Genomic DNA, 20,886 nt, shown 5'->3' with positions numbered 1-20,886 from the left:
GATGTTAAGAAGTACAAACAGTGCTCTATAATACAATAGAATAGCTACTGCTTTTCCGTAGATATTTGCATAGGAAATAGGGCTAGAAATGATCCATTTTACAGTTTTAAGGGTATTGCAAGTGACAAAACTGATACTGTCAAGTTTAAAAAAAAAAAAAAAAAAAAGGATTTGAAGACTTGAAATAAACCCCATTGCATTCTACTTGGTTAAAAAAGGGTCCATGTCTCTCTTCTGAGAGGTTCTGCATCAATACACATGCAGAAATGCCAACCACAGGCAGCGATAATACTGGTTTCAAAGCCTTACAACTATGCTAGAAGAAACATTATTTTAGCTGACTTGCTATGACAGTTTCAGCCCTTTTACTGCACATCATACAATTCATGCAACTTGGAGATACACTCTGGTGCTCAAAAAACCTGAACATGAGAGAGCACTTTGGCTAGATGCTCTGTATGACCTGGCCCACACAAAGCATCTTCGTCCATACCTGCAACACCCTCTGCTGTTCTAAGGATTCTCCTCTGCAGATACTGGCAATTGTGGCCAATTTATTTTTGTGCTGTGGACTAATGTCAGTTAAGGATAAAGTTGAGATCACCAGAGTCATTTCACTTGTGACCTAATGCAGTTCGGAAGCCTTCCGAACACAGCTGCTGTAGCTGCTATTCTTGAATCAAAACAAAAAGATATTATTCACCATAGCCTGGACTTCTAGTTTTACATATCATGGCCCACTCAGTTATCTATAGAGCTCAGACATCAGAACAAGATGTAAGACTACTTCAGGCATTACATCGAACAAACAAGCGTGGTACTCTTAAAGAAAAGGGTCTTTCTATACAGTGTACAAACAAACCAGAGCCAGCATTTTTAATCCCAGTGCTGATGCTTTTTCCACAAGTATCTCCTTTTGGCTGACAACAGATGTTCTCTCATTACATGCAGCCATAGAGGAATAGAGACAAACTTACTGGTAAATCAAGGTGATCTCAGGAGATCTGTGCTCCTTTAAACTTGTACAGAATCTAAAAATCAAGCTGTAACCCCAGGGAGAAAAACGTAGATTTCAGAACTTCCCTTAGCTGTTTGCAAATGCAGCAACTCACCAATTGTGTGAGCCAATCCAAGATGGTAGAGAATATGCCTGGTGTCTTTATAATACTGTATTCACAGTGAAGGGAAAGAGGTGTGTTTTAAAGAGGCAGACATACAGCTTTTCCTAAGAGAATAGCAATAAATCTGTATTTTCTTAATTAGGCTTTGTCGAGAGAGAGTCTGAAAACAGGAGTGGCAGCTAAGGCTGTCAGTTCTAATCCCAGCTCTGTTCCAAAGGAGTACTAAGGTAGTGTTTTTAATCTATTACATCTTATCCCAGTGCTATTGCAGGTTTGGGGAGCTTACAGGAAAATACTGCAGTTACAGTGTCTCCCTCTATGGTTTTAAGCAAGTGACTTGGGGCCTGATCTTACAAGGTGCTGAGCAGTTCTAAGTGTCCACAACTTCCCCTGGCACTGGGACCTGGAGCACAGGAGGGACTTGGCACCTTGCAGAATCAGATCCTAAGTAACTTGCCCAAGGCTCCCCTCAGCCACAGTTGCATCTCCCAGCCCGGCAGTATCACTGGGGTAAGCTGTGGTATTTTCGTCTATTAATTTGGCTGCCTCTTCTTTTTACCTCCATGTCCCCATCTGTAAAATGGGTATAATGGGATTTATTTACTATTTAGGTAATTAAATGGCTATAGTCTATGGGTGCTGAAAGACTGCCTGGAGCAGGAGAGATCCGTCAGCTCGAGGGATAAACTGTATCCTTAACTCTCACCTGACCAAGAAGCAGCTGGCTACCTGGGCTGTGTTACTTCTCCTTCTGGTCCCTGAGTGGGTGGGCTGTAAAGTGGCAGCCGCAGGAGAAGACACAGAAATGGGGGCCTTTTTCTTTCCCAGCAATTCGGTTTCCTTTCATTTCAGGCAGTCACATAGACCCCCGGCACCTGCCGAACCTTGGCCTATGTGGGGACTGCTAAAGTCCTGGAGTGCCCCTAGCTCGGGATTGCGGACAGTGCCCCAGCCATGGAGGACTGCTGGTGCCACAGTTTCAGGCACTCCAGACATGAGAGAGACAATGAAGACAGATGGGTTCTGTTTAGGGAGGTTGCAAAAAAGTTCAAGTACCATTGTCTTGGTTAACTTAAAAAAATATATATGGGTCCCCTCCCCCTCCCCTCGCAAGAGGCAGGGGAAACAAAAAACCCCAAGGTGTTGAGAGTGCCAGTTGACAGGAAAGCTAGTTCCCCCAGACAGCAGGTGTGGTATGCAGTTCCATATCCCAGCAAGAATAGGCAGGGGAGCTCTGTGCTTAGGATGACAGCATGGGAATTTATTGAAATGTGAAAGGAGTTTTTGAAAGAAGGAAACAAGTCAAAACAACAGGTTTAACTTTTACTACTATTAGATATGGGCAATTATAAATTAAAAGGCAAGATGATAAAAAAGAAAGATCTGAATATTTGTCTAGAAATTTTCTATGTGATTAGTGGCCAGCTGCCCAACATATGTTCCAGAGCACTCCAGAAAAATCAGAGGAAGAACCCAGCGAGACAGCCACTCCAAATATCCATGCTCTCCTGCCATGATTCCCTATGCTGCCTATGTATATTGGAACAGAGAGAGCCAAAACTAAGAATGTCCAGTTAGCATTGCAACAAAATGTGGTCAGTTTACAGTTTTGTCCCGCTTTTGCTCAGGATAATCCCAGTCTTGAAACTGCAGTCACCATTATACCGGTTATGTGGCCATTCCCCACAAATGAGGAATCAAACTAAATAAACTGAAGGATTAAATAGTAATACAGGAACAGAACATTTATGATGGAGATGAACATATAAGATAAACCCACTAGTCCAAACATGACATGCTCTTCTCATAAGTGTTATAAAAGTAGGGCATCATAACCATAATCATGAGGGAAAGTAATCCAACTGTCAAAGTATAATTTTCAAATACAAAATAAAGGGTCATTGAAGTAACCAGTCTGAAATCTGGCCCATTCCTATGCACTAATAGCATGAGCTAAAGCTAACCGGAACCAATGGAAACACTCCAGTTATCTTTACTGGAGTTTGGATCAGACCCACAGGATCATCCCGTGGAAGGCACTGACGGGGGCAGAATAGCTCGGTGGTTTGAGCATTGGCCTGCTAAGCCCAGGGTTGAGAGCTCAATCCTAGAGGGGGTCACTTAGGGATCTAGGGCAAAAATCTGTCTGGGGATTGGTCCTGCTTTGATTTAAGCAGGGGGTTGGACTAGATGACCTCCTGAGGGTCCCTTCCAACCCTGATATTCTAAGTGCAGACACTGTTTTTATATGGAAGCTGAAGGTTATATGCATATAGGGACAGGATGGGAGAGTTTTGCAACTAAATAAAAATGTCGCATATCCAAATAGTTTATGCATTGTTAAAAGTTACACTATTCACAAAACCTGAAAACCTCTTAGTAGGTTCAAAAGCTAATATTTGGAATAAAAAGGTAAGGGAGTGAGTTGACAATAGATAAACTGACAAATGAAGTGATTCTATAATTTGGTTTTCTAATCCTTTCTCCATAGTATTATTACTTACTTACACCCCACTATAGGGGGCACAGAGCTTTACAGGTCAGAAAAACAATAGAGACAAGCCCCCTCTGACAGGGTACAGAGTAAGCAAAGAGTTAACTCTGTGCTTAGACCTAATGCAAGTGTTCTGTATACAGCTAGGTGTGTACAGGGAAATGGCAAGGCTTGAGCCTGAAGGCTCAGATTCTCAGGATGTAGGAATCTGTAAACATGGCTACTTAGTAGTGGGAAGGGAAGGAGACTGAACTCCAGGCCCAGCTGTTATGTGCTTGAGCTTTTGTTATGAACACATTCTATAGCTCTCAGGTATGAGACCTATAGGAGCCAGCTTGCTGACGTGTTCCCTTTGCTGAGTCTGCTGTCTCTGCCCCAAGGAGTTTACTCTCTAAATGTAAGCAAGCACATAGGCATGTAAAATTGGGCACTTTTTCACTTAATGCACCCTGCTCTTACAGTGGTCTCAGCTGCAATTTGGGCTGCCCAAGGAATGCAGGATCAGGCTTGAAACAGGACCACTGCCCATGGTGAGAGACCAGCAGTTCACTTTCATATGCAGACACAAACATCCTCAGAGCCTGAATAGGCTGACAAGATAGTTCCAAATAAGAGCCGGAGTTTCTGTGGCTAACAGCTTGTTAGCTCATATGCTGTTACAATCCAAGCAACATATGCTACTCTACTCAGAGTATTATGAGCAGTACTCAAGAAGGGAATATTAGAATTTAACACACATAGGGGCTCAATTTATCTGTAACCATAAATGCAAGTGCACAGAACACTTATTCTTCTCCTTATTGTGTGTGTGAAGGGAACCTGTCAGAGATAGGAAGTCACTGAGAATTAAATCAACACTATGTTCTGTTTTGTTTCATAAAACCTATAAATTGTGTTTTTATAATACTGTTTATTATAGGATTATTTCCAAAACATATGTGCATGTGATATCACTAAATGAAGATTAATGGGGTTGTGGTGGGGGGGGGGACGACAACCAGAACTAAAACCAACCCAATTACCCCCGCAAGAAACATGCCCAGTTCGAGATTTTTGGAAGAGAATGCTACTTACAATCGTTTGATTCCAGATTCTGGCTGAGTTGAGGTTTTTGAATTAATTATGGGTGTAGGTTGAGGGGATCTAGTTTCTTCTTCTGTTTCCTCACTTTAAGAAGAGGGAAAAATACAGTTAAATTCTAGTTCTTTCATTATTCTGGAGAAATTTAAAATACAATTTGAAGGAGGAGTTTTGTACATTAAAAAATTAAGAGCCTGATCCACAACAGATGAAAAGATTCCCTCTGACTTTGGTGGATTTGGATCACACCCTGAGTTTCATGAATCTGAACAAGCTTTGTAAACTAAAAGGAACTGAGAGGCTGATTCAAACCCATTAAAGTCAGTGGCAATCTTTTCATCAGCAGTGGATAAGGCCCTTAGTTTCTTTTAATTTACAATACTTTTTCAAATTAAAGTCACCAGTGTTAGAAGAGGAGTTCTATAACTGTCACATGAGGAGGATTTGTAGGGTTAATCATACGCAGTGAGTGCCATTAAAAATGTCAGACTTCTGTGTAAGCATGAAAGCTTCTCTCGCTCATCAACAGAAATTGGAACAGTAAAAGATATTAGCTCACCCACCTTGTCTCTCTACTGTCCTGGGATCTGACATGGCTACAACACTGCATACGTTAAAAAAAAAAAAAAAAAAAAAAAAAAAAAATCAACCTTCAGGTAACCCAAGTACCTGCAATAGTTTCTTAAACTCAGAAGAGGACAGAATACTGCTGTGCAGTGTACAGCAATCCTTGGGAGAGTGACAGGCTGAGTTTAATGGATCCCACTGTTTAGGAGAGAAAAACTGACCATATGATTTAAAAAAAAAAGTTGTTGTGCAAGTGCTGGATTGACAGCTCAGGAGTCCCCGGTTTAGTCAAAGAACAGGTGCAGCAAGACCATCTTCCCCCTACTGATGTACCTCAAATGACCGTCTAAACAGAGCTCCTGTAGCGGAGGCTAAGCTCTCCTGTGTTCAGGGCCCATTCAATCCTTGGCCTCTATGAGGAGACTGGAAATCACGGGCATGCTAATGGCAATGGTCATGATAGTTTTCGGATTTTGGCACTTCTCTACCGGGTACTGAACTGTGACCACGACCTTGCTGCCCTTGGGACACAGAACAGGTATCAGATGGCAATACGTTTTTGGCACCAGCCATGTGCTGAGGAATAGATCTTTGCCAGTGACCTGGAGGTGCATCCTGTCCCAGGGACATATAGACCCTATATAGCTTTGCTGAGAATGTTAAATCGGTAAATAGTAAAAAATCTGTCCCTACATGAAATTTGCAAATTTTTTTTTTAAAAGCTGATTGAAAGAGTTAGGGTGTGCAGGGTGGGTGGTTGTTTCTTGTTGTAATTTCAAGTCAGATTTTGTTCCACAGGTATGGAAAGGAATGATTTGTCACTCATTTGAAAAAAAATTAAACTAAGATTTTTGGTTGTTGCGGTTTTCAATTCCCTTCCCCAGATTCTCTCCCTCTATTTTGCCACTAAAAAAGAAAGGGAGGAAAGGGGGAAAGAAAATGGAAAAAAAATAAAAAAGCAAATATTTCCATCTTTGTGAAAGGCCATTTTCCGATTTAAAAAAAATTTAAAAATAGGCACTAACAATTTCTCTCCCTTTTAAAGTATTCATTTGTTTGAAATGTCCGCTATTGAGGTCACAGGTTTTGGGGAACATTAAACCAAACTCCTCCCAAAACTTGGTGAAAATTCAAATATGAACCAGATTTTGGAACCATCTTTACTTTGTTTCAGGGAAGCCAAGAATCCGCTGCCGTTTCTTAGAGACTATTTAAGCGGACACTCACAGTTTTTAGATCCAATCTCTGGTTTCTCTCTATTCTGTGCCTCTACAATGGAGAAGGCAGAGGTAGCAATACCAACAGTGGGAGCCAACACACCTCTTATAATATAAAAGCTCCTCCTGCAGCAAAAACACTCGAGACTTCAGTTCATTCCGCTCGTGTAAGACATCCCGTAGCTCTTGTAGAGTAAATCTTGGACGGTTTGGATCTTTTAAATCCAGAGCCATCTTCTCCGATTCAGAAAGATAGTCATCATTGTTAGGTTCTGACTGGAGGATGAAATACAAGCTTTAATTAATTCATTGTGCACTCAATAAAGGCTTAACTTTTCCTTAGAGATGCAATTGAATCATCCATCACTATTCTTAATATTATAAGAGCCATCAATAATGTTAGAGGAGTGCTATGGAAAGCCAACTACTTTTGCTTCATTGCTCGGGTTTAGTAAGGTCACCAGCAAGAATAATTCAATGGTAGGGGATCGCAGCATTCCTTACTGTGCTGGAAACTGCTGGAGGCTAACAACGCTGGGGTAGCTTTGGGTTTTTTAGGCCTCAAAGATGGGGTGATCCCTCTTTAACTCACCTCCTCAGATGAGAGGAGTCATGAGTGGGTGCCAACAGCAAGGAGGCTGTAAATCCAGCCTAGGGGAAGTTTGTTTTCTATTTTATTTAGCCAGAGGCCTGTATTTTCAGAAGTGACTACTGATTTGGGGTAACAATGTTGTTGGGTATCCAACCTGAGACACCTTAAAGGGGCCTGATTTTGAGGGTCTAAGTGTTCAGAGAATCAACCTCCCCCCCCCCAAAAAAAAAACAAAAAACAAAAAAAAACCCCAAACCACTAATCATTTTTGAAAATGTAGGGCCAGTGTTTTGACAGGAGCCTACTTTCCACAGTTTCTTAAAGATAGTTAATCAAATATTTTAAAATAAATCACCCTTGCTGTGTGGCTTGTTTAGTATATTTTCCAATCATAAGGAGACGCTTCTTTAGAAGAGGTTGCAAGTTTCCCTGAATATATAATAACCTATTACATTAATGCCCTTGCTCAAATGACATCTCTTTGATGTCAACACCAGTGAACCTGAACAGCTGCAAAGAGGAGATATACAGATGTGTGCAGAGCACCCCATATTCCCTGTGGGTAATGGCAAGGTTGGCTTTTTTATTTTTTAAATAGACCAGTTACTCCCATCCTTCTTCTATATAATAGTTCTATGTAAGATTCACTCAAAGTTAGGCGATTTCTCCAGTTTTGGTCCTGGAGCCTGCAGATGTTCGGTCTCTTGCATCCTAATTTCTGCAGAACTTGGACCCTGATCTACGCAGATGGTTTCTCACACCTGTGTGGAGTCCTACCAAAGTCAATGAGATCCTGTGTGGCTCTGTTTGCAGGGACATGGCCCAAGGGACAGCACAGAGAAGTAGAAGAAAGTCACCATACATCAGTGTTTCTCAAATAGGGGCGCCGCTTGTAGGGAAAGCCCCTGGCGGGCCGGCCGGTTTGTTTACCTGCCCTGTCCGCAGGTCCGGCCGATCCTGGAGCAGCGAACCGCAGCCAGTGGGAGCCGCAATTGGCCGGACCTGCGGACGGGGCAGGTAAACAAACAGGCCCGGCCCACCAGGGGCTTTCCCTACACAAGTGGTGACCCCAGTTTGAGAAACACCACCATACACGATATTGCTGCTGTAGTCAGTGACATCACATGGCCATATAAAGCAGAGTAAACAATACAGAGAAAATACAAGCGTGTTGGAAATGTGTGCTTGGAATTAGGATTTTCTGCAACACAACTGAGAACACTACGAGGTCTGGGAAACTTCCAGCTGTAAATAAATGTTGGAATGGTGCATGCAGCAAAGTACATTTGAAACGCAATACTTGTTGCAAGAGCTGATGGGGTGCCAGCACATAGAAGCAGTGTCACTGAATGGGCTGAGAGAGACAGATGATTTACATATTTGGACCTGATGAAGATAAGCAGGGAAGAAAGTAAGCTGCTCACCTCCCAAACTGGATTTTAAAGAGGTACCAAGAGTTTCCTGGCTGTGTCACTGGAGTCAGGAGTCTGTTGGTGTTCCAGTGGCATGGCGGCTCCTAACTAGGTGTTTTATATTCAGAGTATAGCCACCTAAACAGATATGTTCCCTTCAACACTCCGAATGGAAAAAGGCCGATCAAGATCTCATTTCCCAGGGAAAGCTTCTCTAAATAAGATGCGCCCCCATTTAGGGCCAATATAATAAAAATAAATACTGAGCACTTCTGTTCTAAAGCATAGCACTACAGATCTTCAGATCTGACATTGAATTGATCCCCAAGACCCTACAGAGTAGGTCAGTATTACTACATCCATTTCACAGACAGGAAAACTAAGGCTACGTCTACACTGCACACCTTACAGCAGCACAGCTGTGCTGCTACTAAGTGCTGCTGTAAGGTCTGCAGCATAGCTGCCTTTTACTGGCAAAATAAAACCACCCCCAATGAGGGGCAGTAGCTTTGTTGGTGAGAGAGAACATCTCCCACCAATAAAGTGCTGTCCACTCTGGCACTTTTTGTCAGTAAAACTTTTGTTGGTCAGGGCTGTATTTTTTTCACACCTGACTGACAAAAGTTTTACTGGTGAAAGTAGAGTGTAGACCTAGCCTAGAGTACAAGAAGAGGAAGTGACTTGCTCACAGAGCGAGTCCATGTAGAGTCAGGATTAGAACTCAGGAATTGCTGGCTCCCGTCAGACTCTATCCACTAAATTGCACTGCTTGTCAATGTCAGTTCTATAGGCGATACATAGTAATTGGGAGTATAGTCTCTAGTAGAGCTAGTTGGAAAATTAAATCCAAACTATTTTTGCAGAAAGTTTTATATATTCAAATTTTCCAATCAGCTCTAGTTCCCAGGAAGCTACCCGTGGGTTTAATTGGTATTAAACTCATTTGATTAAAAAGGGAAAAGGCCATTTTTATAACAATTCAGGAAAACTACTGGCTTCTAGATCCCACCCTCTAGTTATGAAACCTAATTATTTATACCACATCTAGAAGAAGGTGGTAGCAATTTTTCCTCTGTAAAGCACTGCAGAGCAAGATTGATTAGAGTGAGGGAGATGTCAACAGCAGGTATATACCGCTGAAAGCAGATATTCTACATGTTAGGAGCATGATCTACATGCTCCTATTATTGAGAATGCCATTTTCTAGCACTCCAGGGAATATGCAACCTAGGGACGCCCCCCCATTCCTGTAAACACTTAACTTTATGTATCTGAGTAGTGCTATAGAGTTCAATGGGATTTCTCACGTATTTAAAGTTCAGCATGTGTGGTACCTCTGTGCAGGATCAGGGTCAAAATCTCCACACTGTCATTGTTATATTGGTTGAAAGAACATTCTCTCCATTGGGCGGGAATGGGGTCTAGTGCTTGGAGCAGGGAACAGGAAATCAGGACTCCTGGATTTCATTCCCACCTCTTGCTCTAACTCACTGTGTGGCTGTGTAAAACACACAAGGTGACTTTTCCAATAGTGGCCTCTAGTTTGAGGTACCTGATCTTAGGCTCCAAGGGCTTGATTCTTCACCAGTCTCGAGGTCTCAAGCTTCACTTGGGAATGGTGGGTGCTCAGCACTTCACAGGAAAAGGCTCTAAGCAGCTAAATTTGGGGATCCAAGTACTGGGGCATCCAAACACAAGCCACTTTTGAAAATACAGGCTTGACTGTCTCCAGCCCTCCACTCACCCATCAGCAAAATAACCCTGACCCTCCTCCCAGGGCTGTGAGGAAGGTTAGTTAATAGACTTTTGCAGAAGTCCAAACTGTTGCTGCAGAATATTCTATCCAATGTCCTGCAAGGATGGAATAGCAGCTTGAATGCCAGCTAGTCTCTGTTTGTCAGATCCTTACTATTCAATTAGGTTTTTTTTCTTATCGCAACCTCATGTCATAAGATGGATATTATGGAACACAAAATGTTCAGAGGAAATCATAACGTAAATGCTTTTCCATACAATTACTCCCATCTTGGTCACATGCATCATTTCAAAGCCCATTTCAATTCTGTTTACTTCCCATCCCCTTCCCCAGATAAGCCATCTTGTCCAGATCTCATCTAAGTCAGTGGAAACTGACACACACATAGCCAATGCAGCTAAGTTTACTCTGCCCAAGCCAACAACCGGTGCTAGTTCCAGAGAAGGTAGTTATTCCAGCTTTCTGCTTGCCACTGCAATTACTGCCTAATCTTCGCCCTGGCAGAAAGAATGGGAACGGCTGTAATTAGAAGAGATGCCACTGACATGAAACTGATGAGTTACAGCAATGAGAAGAAAGCATCCTCTCTCTCTGGAGACTGAAGACACTTTCATGCTTGCTGGCTCAGGGCCTAGGCCTGTTTACAAAGCTGGGTCTCCAAGCTGAATTAACAACAATGAAATCATCCCTTAAACTATTAGTACCAAGCTCATTCAATTCATTAGTAAAACACTGACAGTCACTGTCGCTTTTTGGGCGGGGGGAACCCTAGCATCCTCACATGCCCCTGTTCCCCTCTGTTTTCTCACTTATTTTCCTACCTACTTCTCTCCTGCTTTCGTTTTCCCTCTCTCTGGCTGCAATCTTCTGCTGAGGCATTTATACCATGCTTGTGACAGGACATGTCTTTGTGAGAGGGGAAGCCAGTATTTTAGCTGGCGTTAAACACTCAATAGGAAAATTCTTTAGAACATTGGTCCTCAAATTGCTTCAGACCATGGACTACTTAAAACAAAAGTGGTCCTGTGTAGATCTCCCTGCCCAGGCCCATCTCTACCCTACAGCAAATAAAGAATTTCGCTATATGGCAAAGTTCAATCAGGATACCATTAAGGAGACAAGATAAAAGTACATTTGCTCTAATGAGATGGATGGTGCTGCTTGATCCTTTATCCTCATTGCATGTCCTTGTTGCTTATTTCCTCTGTGCACATGAGTGCACCTTGATTCAGAATTACTCTCCTCTCACTAGAGCAATGGGGGACACAGACAATCTCACCACGTTACTTTGTAGTTTGGGTGCTTTGCATATTTCTGCAAATATTTTATCACAAACTCAAATTTACTTTCCATGAGCATCTGTGCTAGTAACACTCCACTGCACAAACGTTAATAGGAAGCTAATGCATGAATAGGGCCAATGTAAGTTCATTTAAAACATGCCTACAAATATTTGCAGACTTGTTTGGTAGCATTATCCCTGGTCTGTTCTTAACAGGTCAACTGAACGATACCATAGCCACTTGACGGACTCAGTCTTGCTCCAGTTAGCATCAGTGGTGCAGGTTCACAGCCTCTCCTCACTTTTATGGGTTTGTAACCAGCCCTGAGCATTGTTCATTCATGCTTTAATTCTGAACATTCACAATTAGTTTAGTGAATGGGAAGATGGTCAGTTGTTAGAGCAATGATGTGCCAACAAAAAGAACAGAAAAATCTTGTTAATCCCTAGAATGCTGGCATCTTCCAAATGGTCAGTGAAATGAATAGGATATTCACTGGAATAAAATGATCATTAGATATGGGTAATTTTTAAAAGTCACAGTGAGTATCTCAGTTATATCATGGTCAATCTGGATTTTTAATATAAGTTATGATCATTATGCTTCATGGTATAAGATAGTCATCCAATGAGTGTCAGGAAGAAGGTTTTGCCTAAGAGATAGTGCTGTTCAATTAGCAATTTACTATCTTGTGCATGTGTGTTTGGTACAAAGATTTTAACAGCATGAATGGATGAGGACACCATTAACAAGTGGCAAAAATCACTATGTTGTTATTCAGGTCATCCTAAATGAGTACTGCTAAATGTATACCTCCCCATTCCATCCCTCTCTTTATTTTCTGTATGCCACGTATGTTACAAAAATACTGCTTTTAGGAATGTGATAGTGAGCTTCATGATTGTTTTCTTTAAATTGGGACTGTATTTTGTATTCCTCTGCCTGTAAGTCCAGGTGCTTTGTGACTGTGAGTCCTACTGTACAGGGCTCAGATTACACTAACAACTCTTAAGAGTGACCCACAAAAACAATTCTGTGCAGAATAATGTGACAATTTCAAGTCAGTATCTCAGGTCCTGCCAGGGCTAGAAGCATTGTAAATAGGGGCATCTCCCTTGCCATTGGTATTATGCTCAGCACAGGACTGGCCTGAGTCTCTGATGAGGGAACATTTAAAGAGTCCAATTTGGTGCAGTAAAATGACGGTGGAAATTATTGTCTTGACAAGCTATTTGTCAATGGCAGCTGATGCAAGCTGCTTAGAGTGTAGGAAATCATAGAATATTAGGGTTGGAAGGGACCTCAGGAGGTCATCTAGTCCAGCCCCTTACTCAAATCAAAGCAGGACCAATCCCCAGACAGTTTTTTGCCCCAGATCCCTTAATGGCCCCCTCAAAGATTGAACTCACAACCCTTGGTTTAACCACTAAGCTATCCTACCCTCAGAGTCAATAGTCCTAGGAGGACTGGATTAGTGGACAGAGTGCAGATGAGGCAGTCAAAGATGCATGATATATTTATCCCATGGAGATTATCTCCATATAGTGTGTGTGCATGTGCACAACACCCACCCACCCCCTACCTTTATTCTATATTTGTGGTCTCTCAGGGGTTAACTCAGGGATCTGTCAGAAGTGACCATTTCTATTTGTGGGTTCAAGACACATGGCTCAGCCCCTAACTTTCAGTCACAGATGTAAACACAAGTTGCAGGTGAGTTTCCCCAAGGCCTGTAACCTCTCCAAGAGTGCAAAGGGTGAAGTACATCAAGTGCTCTGATATGTTTATAAAAATTTTGCTGCAGGGCAGCCTATTTCTCCAGCTTAGTACCTGGAAAGCCGCCTGCTATTCCATTTCAGAGGGCATGTGCCAGTTATCTGCTGAGGTGTTGCCAAACACCACATAATAGTGTAAGCTGGAAGTGAACGAACAACAACAGACCCGAACAGAAGTGTTAAGGTATCAGGTATATAAAGTGCAGGCAGGTAGTACTTTTCAGTTTGGAGAGATCTCTATGCCAGTAATTTACCTGGCTTACTGGAAAGTGCTGTGCTAGTTAAATTACGGTAGCATAGAGCCCACAACTGAGATTGGGACCCTACTCTGCTAGGTGCTGTATAGAGACAGTCCAAACTGCTCACAAATCGTTAAATTTACTGTGAGAAACCCCTCCCCCCAAATTTGTAGCAAGATGACACAATTAAGTTTTAAAGGCATATGTTAACAAGGACTAACCCTGGCCATGTGCACTGTAAATCCAGGAGGCATGTTTGAAGTTGTTTTATATTAATTATGCAGATTTTTTAGGCCAAAAAAATGTTTATTTCTCCTCAGTCACTGCTGGTAAACTGTTCTGTTGGTTTCTATTCTAATGTAGATAGAGAGGTAAATATTCTATGCTCAACTTTAGTGGCAGTGACTGTGATAAAACTACACTGCCCCTCTGTAGGGTAATAGGCCCCATACTGGCCATTATTAGGACTGCAAATTCATCTGCCTGCAACAAGTGAATACTGATAATTGAAGCAATACATTACATTCAAGCCAACAAAGAACAACATGAAGCATCCACACAGGTTACTCAGAGGGCCCATCTACAATAAAGCTACAGCCAAGTCAAGGGGCTGTGTTACAATGTGCTTCTAATCTGTGACAGACATGGTCATCTACATTACATACGTAAAGCAGGTTCTCCCCTTCTGCCTCTCTCTTAATGGAGTTGTAGACAGGTTAAGTGATTTGCCCAAGGTCACCAAGAAGTCTGTAGTAGCACAGGAAATAGAATCCAAGTCATCTAATTCCCAATCCTGTGTTTTAGTCACAGCTTCTCTTGTCTCCCTTTAAACGCTCAGGCACACAGATTCCTTCTCCTGCCTGTGAAGGCTGTGAAATGCGCCAAGTCTGAAGTTTCTAGACAGTCAACTGTTTAAGCTATGCAAGTGCAAAAGATACAGGGCCCAATTCTCCTCTTCCTTACACCAGTTTTAGACTGATAACTCCACTGAAGTCATGGTTTATACCAGTATAAGAAGTGAAAGGAAAGTTAGGCTCAAAGTACAGTATATTCTTTCCACCCTTCCCCATACACATACTCAGAAAAAGCCAGACCAATGGAAAGTTTCTTCCCCAAAAAGAGGAATTGTTTTAAAAACGTGGGGGGGGGGACTTTAGAATGGAAACTGGAACTCAACCATAACACTTCTGTTTACTTGCCACAAACGCTGTAACATACAAGAGATTTTTAACTCGCACAGATTTTACTGCAGATTTTTAGTACAGTAACTTGCAGGCCTATGAAAGCGGATTGGGGAAGCCTGGGCAACGATAATTGATGCTGCTTTATACAGAGCTGTCATCTGTATGAACTAGATATGGGGCAAACCCCAAACCCCAGATTGTAACAACACCTCCCACAAAATTTGGGAGGATTCAGAGCCACAAAACTATTAGAGAAAAGCCTAAGCCACAAAGAAACTGAAGTCTCTAACCCTCAATAAAACAAAGCAAAAGCCAGGGACCAGAAAAGAAAAAAAGTCAAACCATCATTTACATCTCTATTACACCTTTCCCTCCAATGTGCATGACAGTCACACAGTACCTCTGACGTGGGGTGGAGGGAAGATGCCTTCTGACACACTGTACAAAAGTGAAGCGGATGGGGAAAAGAAATTTTAAGCCAAGGACACGAGTATAAACCCTATGTCTTACACAGGGCTGGCTCCAGGCATCAGCCAACCAAACACGTGCTTGGGGCGGCACCTTGGGGCGAGGCGGCGCTCGGGTTTTGTTTGTTTTTTTTTGGTTCAGCCGACAGCACTGGAGGATTTTTGATTGTTTGTTTTTGTTTGCACTGGGCGGCGCTGGGGGGGGGGGCGTGTTTCAGCCACAGGGCGCTCGAGGGGGAGCGGGGGCTTGGGCAGTGCAGCACTCCAGGAGGCGGGGGGTGTTACTGCAGGGCAGCACTCTCTTTATTTTGCTTGGGGTGGCAAAAAAGTTAGAGCCGGCCCTGGTCTTAGATGTCCTGTTCCTAATGAGGCCAACAGAAATTCCCATTTCACTTCAGTGAGACTAAGCATAGGTTTCAAGCCTCAATGTCAGTAGCCAGCTTCTCCTCCAGTGATTCTTTCACGGACACGTACAAGTCCTGCAGCACTAAAATTTCCACCTGTCCTGCAAGTGGGGAAGAAAGGGGATTTAATGTTCTAGCAGGCTGAATTCTACTGGACAGCAGTGTATCTGTAAAATGAAGAGACCTTGTCTACTGCAGAACATGAGGACTGCTACCGCTCCAATGCCATAAACATTTCACCGACCAACAACAGTATCGCCCGTGGGACCCATTAGAATTTACAAGATGTACAGGTGGGGTGAAGATTAAAACCTCTCGTCAGCCACTGCATTTTGGAACACTAAATATTTTAGTATGGGGAAAAAAACAACAAAACACTGGCTGCCTTGAATCTAAACCAACAGCTGACACTAGAGATATTTTGGTTTGCCCGAGGCGTATTTAATACTGCTCTCACAAATCAACTATTTGTCACTGTATCTAGAGAATTCTGTGATCTGTCATGCAATCAGAAAGTCACACTTCCTGTGATGCATATGACAGCAGCTCAACAGGTTGCTAAATGCATAGATGAGATTTTCTTATTCAATATAGAACTATTCCATCACTGAAGGGTGCCGTCAACACAGTGTATTTGAATGAGCAGCTGCTACAGCTATAGAAAGATAGGACTGGCTATCTGTGGGCTGCAGTATTCCCCAGCTGGCTACCCTATGAAGTTACAAACACATGGGTATTACTACTTGTTGTGTTAACTGGAAATAAGACATCCTAACACAGGCCCAGCCATGGCCTGGATGCCTCAAATGCATATCAAGCGTTTACACTGCAAGGAATGAATAATAAAACTTTATAGGGCCTCCCCGGTTCTTCAAGTGCCTTACTAAAGCTGGGTAAGTATTATCACCCCCTCCCCACTTTATATATAGCAAGACAGAGGCCAAGAGTTAAGGGTGCTAGCTTTGATCTAGCTAGCACAGATAATAGTAATAGAGATGTGGCAGCATGGGATAGCCACCGGAGTACCAGCCCACCACGGAACTTAGACACAGTCAGGTTGCCAGCCCATGCCACCCATCTTCACTACTATTACCTGTGCCAACTAGATTAAAGCTAGCTCAGGTATGCCTACCCCTACTACAGTCACACCTTCACCTGCAGTGTAGACGTAGCAAAAAGTGACTTGATCAAAACTATGCAGCCAGACCATTAATGAGACTTGAGGAATTCCTGGCTGTCATCCCATGGTACATCCACTAGACCACCCTGCCTCTCACTACAGTAACAGTCCAAAGATACTATAGCTTACAACAGCATTACATCACAACTTTATAATTATCTATGGGAATGGATGGGTGGACCTTTGGTTCTTTCTAGCTGAACGTCCACCTTTATTAACGTAACTCTGCTGAAACATGCAGTGATTATTGCCAGTGGGCTGGGTGTTTTGGGAGGGACATGAACAGTTGGAGGTTCATCACATTTGGAAGGCAGTACTAATTTTGAGAGATTCTGCACTACTGTTCAAACTGACGCCTGTAAGTTCTGGAGAACGTTTTGGTCACTAAGTACAAATGGCTACTTATCCCAGGGTCCAGTCTCACAGCTGTATCAGGCCATCTGATCAGAATTCCCATTGAAATCAGAGGGCATCTACACTTCAAAGCCGATGGCACAATATACCCTGGATGTGCAGTTGTCCCATAGGATGCTGGGAGTCACTTGCCCAGGGAGAATCAAGTGCCTCTTACCTTTATTTCTTCTCCATTTTCGCTGTGCTCCCCCTGTAGCTTCTCTCTCAGCTTCCCAAGCTCTGCCCTCAAAGTGCCCATCTCCTGTTCCTTGGTTTGCAGATATGCTTCCAATTCCACCTTCTGCTCAATCAGTGCCTTCCCCTGAGCCTCAACCACTGTGATTCTGTGCCGAAGGTCATGGTTAATTTTCATTAGCCTGTTCTGTTGTTGCTGCAGCTGCCATAAAGCAACACCGTAAGTATGCCTCCATTAAACCAGGGTAAATTAAATCACAAGTATTAAATTAAAGAACTAGCAGTATGTTCCTGTTGTATTTATCTTGAAAGAGCTCCTTTATTTCACATTCATTTTTAACCATTTAATTAATCTGCTACAGTTGCAGTCTCCACAATTGACTTTCAGAGTAAACGGAGATTTTTTTTCCCTGCAGCACAGAACATTATCCTCCAGTCATATCCAGCTGTTCAAATGCTTTGCTGAAATAGATTCCAAAGAAAAATGTAGCAAGGTTCAGCGACTGGATGTCTCATGGGATATTGGATCAAGCTTTGACAGGTTGGAAGCGGTCAAGGTTATTACTGTCTGATTATCATCAAATCTATGTACGAAGATGCCAGGATTGTCACTCTGAAGCCTATTGGGTCAGTGTGACGTGATGGAAATAGCTACAAGCATGGTGTTAGCATGAGAGCTTGTTTTGTTTAGAATATCACCAGTTTCAGCCATTACTGGGTTTCGGAGTCTCTCACTGTCCAGTTTTTAAGTTCTGAGCCATTTTTGCACTTTATGAATTACACCTGTATGACAGCACAAGCTTTCGCCTAATTACTGGTACGGTGGTAGTGCTTAGAGGACCCCAACCAACATCAGAGCCACACTGTGCCAGGTGCTGTATGTACACGTAGTTCGAAACAGTCCCTGCCCTGCAGCGCTTACCATCTCAATAGACAGGACAGCCATAGGATGGGATGGGGAACTACGGCAAAGAGACATTCTGTCACTTACTTAATGTCACCGTTTGTGGCAGAGTCAGGAACTGAACACAGGTCTCCCGAGTCCAGTCCAGAGCCTGAGCACAAGCCCGTCCATCCTCTCCTTCATGACTTTCTGGTAGTGTATGCGAAATTACGTGGTTTCACTCCCTGTTTCTTGAAAGATAGCACCCAGCAGGGGTTTCTTGTTGACAGGCTCAGCATAGAAAAGCAAAGCTTAATGGGCCATGCAGCCCTCTCCTGTCCAGAGCTGATGCCTCCAAGGGCAAAGTTGGGCTATGTGAGCTGCGTGGAAAAGTTTGCATTGCCTAAGTGGAGATTTTCTAAAGGCTTTAGTGAGGTGCCCAGTTCACACTGAAAGTCAATAGGAGTTGGGCACCCAATTCCCCTTTGAGCCTATGAAAAATCTGCTCCCCTGTCATTCTTGATTTCCAGTCATGCCCACAACGGGCTAGGTTCTTTCCAGACACAGAAGAGGGTTTAGTGCCTGCCCTGAAGAGCTCACAGTCTTTTTTTACCTCTTCTGTAGATACACAGAGGACTTGACTCTACAGGGATAATAATCTGGCATCCTTCACAAGCACTAAATTCATTTAAAACTTGTCACAAACATCGGTGTGGTTCTTTCAAGGAGGGGAAAAGAGCAAGAAACACTTACTGCCTCCACATCCTCATTTTTAAGTCCCAGTTCCCGGTCCCTGGCTCTGATCTCATCCCTTTGTTTATCTACCACTTCCTTCAGCTTCTTCATCACTTGCCTCTCCCTCTCCGACATTCCTGGTTTAAAGAAAACAAAACAAAGAAAATAAACTGAGAATGATCATGACAATGGCAAGAAACATTTGGGAAAGGCACTAGACATAGTCTGATTCATCCAGATGTTCAGGGAGACGTTGTTGGGTAAATACCTTGGATAAAGGAAGAAAGGTTATTTAGCCAATATACTGGATTCATGGATGATGGGAAAACTGGCTATATAGTTCACAGGGTGTACCACAACACTGAAAGTGATGAATATGCTTCTGATATATTTATAAGCAAATGTATGTAATACCACTACTGTGCTTCTATATGATATATCCAGTGGTGATATTTATGTATTGATCCCATGGATGAATGGCCTGTAATCTTGTTAAGCACTCCCTAAAAGGTTTTCTATTTAATGAAGAAAAAAGTTCTCTCTCTGGAGTGGGAGATGGCATTTTGCATTGGCAAGATCTATTCCAATTTTATATGCATGCCACTATACTGGGGCCTGAACTGACATTCTGCATCTCCATTTCTAGTTTCCTAGATCCTGCAGACCAAAGTCAGAGCAAATTTAACAGGTGTTTAACCTGAGTTAGGATTGTGCCATATATGTTTCTTCCATTCTAACTTCCTCTCTCCTTCCATTGTAGTGATTCAGATTTAAAATAATTACACTTTACAAAGGAGGAAAAAAAGATAGAATTCCCTTGTAAAGCCTGTTCAAAATGTTGTAAAAAATCTCTCCATCAATACCGTTTAAAGATTAACAAGGGATTAAATTAACTTGCAGTTTGACCAACAATTCATTAGGATAATATCAGAATCACAAAACTGGAAACTCTCCCCCATTAACCACCAGTATGGAGAGACAATACAGCACTTAAGGACTTCAGTTGTGGGCAGTATAGCAACAAAGAACAATAGCATATTGTCCTGCTAATGTAGCCAAGTGTTTAAGATGGCGAGGTGATAAATTCATTACAATTGCTTCACAGCTAATCATCATTCTACAGAGACCTGCAGTTTGATATTCTTATCAGATCAAGTAAGATAATTTTTAATTGTATCTAATACAGATACATAATTCTGTGCTAGTGAATGGGTGGCCTGTGGCTAATGAGCTATCAACAGGGACACTAGAGATGCCCTGGCCAACGTGCAATTTAGTGGTTAAAGCAGGAATCTGGGACTCAGAATCCAGGGTTCTTTGCCTAGTCCTGCTACTGACTAGCTGTGTGACCTTAAGTAAGGCACCTAACCTCTGTTCCCTTGCCTTCCCCTCTATTAACTACAGATTATAATAATTTACTTACCCCAATGAGGTAATTGTGAGGCCAAATTCAAAGCCCTTTTTAACACACTATGGCAATTCTCAGCTGAAATGTGCTGTGTAAGCAGGTTTACCCACCTTGGGTTCGTAGTGTCTGTTCTTTGCTCTGTATCATGAGCTGACTCATTCCTTACTGGTTTTTCCTTTTACCACTTGGGGTGTGGGTAGACCCAAATGCCAGGTGACACAAATTCCCTCACCCCAAGTCAGAGTAGAACCCTTTTAAGAGCCAAGCCCTACCCTGAAGAGCACTGATGTTAACAGTGCACTAAGAGCAGGCAAGAACAAGACAAACCTGAAAGAGCCAAGTGGATGGAAGAGAGTGAATAATTCCACTCCACTGCAGGGAGCCTGCCTTTGACAGCCAGTTTTTCTACAGCGTGCAATTTGGAGCAGGTGCAGGTTCCTAATGAGGTGCAAAAGCACATGACTGCAGAGGGAGGAGAGCAGCAGTTTCCCTCTGCCACTG

At 42.7% G+C, this 20,886-nt stretch overlaps 1 protein-coding gene across 4 annotated transcripts in view; it reads right to left on the bottom strand.

Annotated features, from left to right (window-relative positions):
* The window catches only part of RILPL1 (Rab interacting lysosomal protein like 1), a 35,134-nt gene that overhangs the window by 3,668 nt on the left and 10,580 nt on the right, over window positions 1–20,886 (bottom strand). For all 4 annotated transcript variants that reach the window (XM_050923529.1, XM_050923531.1, XM_050923530.1 and 1 more), the window contains exons 3-6: window positions 18,996–19,114; window positions 17,343–17,561; window positions 6,583–6,755; window positions 4,690–4,782 (exon numbers count right to left, since the gene is read on the bottom strand). In XM_050923529.1, the coding sequence (XP_050779486.1) occupies window positions 4,690–4,782; window positions 6,583–6,755; window positions 17,343–17,561; window positions 18,996–19,114 (604 nt within the window). The remainder of the gene's footprint in view (window positions 1–4,689; window positions 4,783–6,582; window positions 6,756–17,342; window positions 17,562–18,995; window positions 19,115–20,886) is intronic.

Source organism: Gopherus flavomarginatus, chromosome 15, assembly GCF_025201925.1.
Source record: "Gopherus flavomarginatus isolate rGopFla2 chromosome 15, rGopFla2.mat.asm, whole genome shotgun sequence".
NCBI classification, from domain to species: Eukaryota; Metazoa; Chordata; order Testudines; family Testudinidae; genus Gopherus; species Gopherus flavomarginatus.
This window is presented reverse-complemented; position numbering and strand designations above follow the sequence as displayed.